At 39.8% G+C, this 5,081-nt stretch overlaps 1 protein-coding gene across 1 annotated transcript; it reads left to right on the forward strand.

Moving 5' to 3' along the window:
- Nucleotides 1-736: 736 nt before the first annotated feature.
- tmem70 (transmembrane protein 70) lies at nt 737-4,551 on the forward strand. The gene is made up of 3 exons (XM_006633978.3): nt 737-1,089; nt 1,468-1,573; nt 3,534-4,551. Exons 1-3 carry the CDS (start codon nt 862-864, stop codon nt 3,986-3,988), a joined length of 789 nt encoding a protein of 262 aa, XP_006634041.1. The 5' UTR covers nt 737-861; the 3' UTR covers nt 3,989-4,551.
- The last annotated feature ends 530 nt before the right edge of the window (nt 4,552-5,081 follow it).

The raw sequence follows: 5,081 nt of genomic DNA on the forward strand, positions 1-5,081 counted from the left end.
TCATTACTGTTCAATATTGTTCATTATCATGAACAGATATCAATCATCCTTTACCCTAAAGGATTCTGTAGTTTGGTTTAAGACAGGTGGTTATCTGTGATATCCACAAGTATGGCCAAAGGATTTTCCATAAAATCAAATTATTTTATACTTAAAGTTTTATTATTAGATTTTTCATTCTTTTTGTTTTATAATACAGACTCTGTATATCTGACCTGAAAAATCGACTTGACTGGTTTGTCTTTCTTCACTTCCACTTTCTAAGCCCCTGTGAAATATATATTTTTTTGCCTTTGCATTTTGTATAGCGCTTTTGATGCCAAAGGTTTTACAGGGGACCCACAAGATTCAGTACTGAAGTGCAGATCCACCTACAGTAGGTGAGGCACAGCAGATAAGACTGAGAATAAGAATCCACTGACAGAATTTAGGGGGACATTTACAGAAACTAAGACTCCGTGAAGGTTCAAATAATTGAGCCAGGAACAACTCAATTCACACCTTTCCTTAGAGAAGTGTAATATCTAACCGGTCTACATGCACCATTTCCAACATCAAAAGTAACTGTGTGCATTAAACCGAGCCTGAACCGTGGCCAGTCATCAATTTAGTGATCTGAGATACGAGGTGAGCAACCAAAACGAGAACAACACCACAACGCCCAACTCCAAAATTTTACTTCCATAAATTCACGTACTGCGGAACTCAAGTTGCTGGGGTGTGTGTTTCCGGGAGCAAATACAGAGTGGTGTACCAGTACTACTGGATACGTTTCCTTCCTGGCTTCATGCAGCCAATGGTTGCAGGTGCTCTGTAGCGTTATTGCTCGGTTTAGAAGGGAATGTCAGTTGATAGCAGAAAATGTTAAGATTTTTGTTAGAAGGCACTAATGGCCTGCAGCGGTTCTCCGGACTGCGCCAGCTTGCCGCAGGATGCAGTCGTGTTGGATCGGGGCGATTGCCGGCCAGTCGCTGCCTGGGCTCTGTGCGTTTGTGCGGCGGGGTCGCGTCCGCAGTCTTCTCAAGACGCCAAGGGGCTGTGCTGGGAGCAGTAGGAAGGTCACTCGTTAGCAATCGCGGAGTGGAAGAGGTAAACCCCATTTAACTAGCTGGTAGATGTGCTCTTTCCAGGTAACAAAACTGTGCACATACGCGCAAAGTGGCAATGATAGGACAACCACAATTTTGTCCGCTCTTGATATCCTGTATTCTGTTAAGAAAACCATTTGGTATTTTAAATGAGTGGTTTCTGTTTTTTTTTAAATTGTCATTTTATGTTCACTGAGAATATAAATTATTTGAAGCCCTGTAAATGATGTGAAATTATTTTAACTGTCACACTTGAAAGCAAGCAAGAGACATTCGTTTAGCCTGAAAGCCCTTTTCCCGTGCTTCATGTGTATGCATTTTGTTTTAAATAATCAAACTCGTTTAAAAAACCGTTTCGATTATTAATATGTTTGTCTAGGTGTCTTTGAAGTACCAGAAACGTTTGCACTCCACCATCACTGCTGCAAAACCAGCTGATGAAGGAACACTTATATATACTGGAAATCTTGCAAAAGCTGTGCTAGGTAATCTTTTCTTGTATATCTTTTTAACAGGATTTCTTATGTGTATGGTAGTAGAGTATTTGATTTGAAAGCTGCTGTTATTTTGTCCACAGGGTTTCAATTAAGAGTTCTGTATGAGAAACAGTATTAAAACAACAAAATACAAACAAGTGTGTACACAGTGAATCTCTTTCCTCGGATATTGTTGTCAACTGTTAGAGTATAGCACTAGACCTACGCTTGGTTTAATGTTTACATGTGTGGTTTCAGAACACTGGTATTCAAACAAAAGAATACTAAAAATCTAAATCCTAATACTAGCTGCATGAGCACATTTGACCACATAATAGACTGTTCTAGTTTCTTCACTATGTTGGTAACTTCCTTACACAATTTCAGCATGTGGTTTATGTACAGTCATGCTTGAAAGTTTGTGAACCCTTCAAGATGGTCATTATTTTAGATATAATATGAACCTGAACCCTTAATGAATATATAGAATGAATATCCTAAATAAAGACTTCCCACACATAAAAAGGGATTTGAACTTATTGATTATTAGACTGATATTTAACAAATCACCAGATATTCTTGTCTGCAAAAGTAAATTTTCAGTCAGTAACTTGTGGCGCCTCTTTTAGCAGCAGTAACTTCACACAGTCGCCTCCTATAACCAATTATCGGTCTCTGACATCCTGCTGGAGGGATTTTTTCCCCACTCCTCTTTACAAAACTCCGCCAGCTCTGTGACGCTTGAAGGATGTCGTGCATGAACAGCCCTCTTCAGGTCCTGCCACAGCATTTCAGTAGGATTCAGGTCAGGGCTTTGGCTTGGCCATTCCGGGACACGGAACCTCTTCTTCCAAAGCCATTCTTTAGTGGACCTACTTGAATGTTTAGGACAAGGACACCCACATCACCATGCTTTACAGTAGGGATAAGGTTTTGTTGGTAGTAGGCTGTTTTGGCTCTTCGCCAAACATTGGCCCCTCTTGTTTTACCCAAATAGTTCAATTTTGGACTCATCTGTCCAGAGAACAGACTTCCAGAACACCTGGACAAACCTGAAGAGGTCTCTGGCAAATTTCAGACGGGCAGCTTTGTTCTTTTTTGATAGAAGAGGCTTCTTACTGGTGACCCTTCCATTGATTACATTTCTGTTCAGGGTTCTTTTTATTGTTGAGCTATGCACCACTGCTCCAGAGGCAGCTAGAGAGGCTTGTAGATCTCTGGATGTTATTTTAGGATCACCCTTTACTTCTTTTATTGTTCTCCTTGTGGCCCTGGGTGAAATTTTAGGTGGACATCCACTTCTTGACACGGTTGCCAGTGTTTTAAATGCCCTCCACTTGTATACTATTTGCCTAGCAGTGGAGTCATGGATTTCGAATCTTTTCAAAATGGCTTTATAACCTTGTCCAGATTGATGAGCATCCACTACTTTTTTCCCTCAGTTCCGCTGATGTTTCCTTAGTTCGAGGCATGATGCTAGACTCGCAGGAAGAGTAACTCACCTGCTTTCTTGCAATAATTTGTTTGCTCCTCCCTAATATCATTTCAGATCTTCAGTTTCATTGGTTATCTCGGTTAATTGGTTTACACTGTCATTGACCCACCTGAACCAGCTTTGCCTTGATGTATGTCATAGAACTTCACTTATTTTTGCACCTTCACAATTTCTGTATATTCCGTACATTTTCTGTCAAACTCTCAAATTGGTGAATGATTATACTTATTTCAGTTAGGAAGTGACGAACTCTGATTAAATATGCATTTTGTGGTTAAAAAAAAAACAAAAAATTTCAAATTATGCAATGGGTTCACAAACATTCAAGCATGACTGTATTTTCTGCAGGAAGTCACAGTTCGTGCTTATTTTGGTTGTAGAGTCCCAGTACAGCCAAAGCTGATTTAACAAGCTTGGAGATTCAGGTGTGTTGTTACAGTTGCTGTTTTAAAGACATGGAACTTGTCTTTCCAGGGGTGAAATTCTTTTCCTACTCCACCACCATGTTCAGCCTGTGCGTGATGCCTTACGTCTTCCTGAAAACGGGCACCGGAGTTCAGGGTCTGGCTTTGCAAGTGGCATTTTGCAGCATCGTGGGCGTCTTCACTTTTTTAACGCCCGTCCTGTTGCACTTGATCACCAGAGGCTATGTGGTGCGCTTGTACCACAACGCGGACACTGACACCTACACCGCCGTCACCTACAGCGCCCTCCTCCTGGAGAAGAAGACTGTGTTCCACCAGCAGGAGGTGAAGATTCCCAGTGTGAGCAGGATGTTCACATCCTTCTATGCCAATCAGAAGTCACTGCTGGTGAATCCTATGAGTTTCCCATTACCACATGACTACAACCACCTAATGGGTTATGACAAGCCCTTTATGTTTGACATGGATGAGCTACCTGACCAGGATAAAGGAAAACAGAGTTGAGAGATAATAAAAGTGTAACGAGGGAGAGTTATTTTTTTAAAGACTGCAATACATTGCAATACATACATTTTTTCTTCTCGCTTTACGAAAGATGCCAAAGTATGTTCAGTTTGGAGCTCTTGTGTTGCGGTCTCTGGAGTGAAGGTTTGAGCCAGACGTCTCTGGTTCTCGGGTTTATTTAGGAAGTTGTTTTGTGGGTTTGTTTACCCTTTTTTGAACAAAAAAAAATCTTATGACTGGGTCATATCAACCATGTTTTATTCTGATTTCAGAGGTAAAATATCATTTTTTTAAAAGAGCAAAGAGAAGATTGCACATTGATTACTAAGTATTAGAAAAAAAATAAATTTAAGCAGCAGCTTGCACCTTAAATGCAATTTAAGTGCAACTGGTAAAGCAGGATTTTTACCTTTAAATGAAAAATGACCTCACCCATTACTTTGGCCTGTAATGAAAGGCGGTGTACTTGTCCCTCTCCTTTCAAAGTACTGTATTTACTTTGTACATGTAACATACCTGAAATGACCAATTAATGTGTGAACTAATAAAACTGATAATTCCTAGTTGTCAACACTATTTGTAAACTTAACCTAGTGTACGGCCACATTTGAATTAAGCTGAGCTAGATACATTCTGTGTAAAGTGGCTTTTGTATAGGCTGAAGCAAAAATACTGATTTTATGTTGTTATTTATGTACAGTGAACTATAAACATGCCTCTTAAAAGAAGGAAAAAGCACTTTTATGTGAAAATATCCTGCAGACCTTTATAATCCCTAATGTCCTTTGGTTATGCTGTAGATTGAAATGATATAGCCTCAGATCTTTTATTTAAACAAACCATTATCTAAAGTGGAATCAGAATTACCAAGTTACGGTTATACAGTCTGTAAATGAATGTATTGGGATTATGTTTAATGAGAAAAACATTGTGCTTTCAAAATGAGATTGCTATATCAGGGGAAGGGCTTCACGTACTGAACTCTCTAGATGCATACTGGTCTAAAATACAGGGAAGCTGTAGTGTTTTAGGTGACAGGTGAAGGGAAGTGAAATTCAGAAATGCAGAAGCCAGCACCACAGAGAAGATTCTG

The sequence above is a fragment of the Lepisosteus oculatus genome, chromosome 6 (assembly GCF_040954835.1).
Source record: "Lepisosteus oculatus isolate fLepOcu1 chromosome 6, fLepOcu1.hap2, whole genome shotgun sequence".
NCBI classification, from domain to species: Eukaryota; Metazoa; Chordata; class Actinopteri; order Semionotiformes; family Lepisosteidae; genus Lepisosteus; species Lepisosteus oculatus.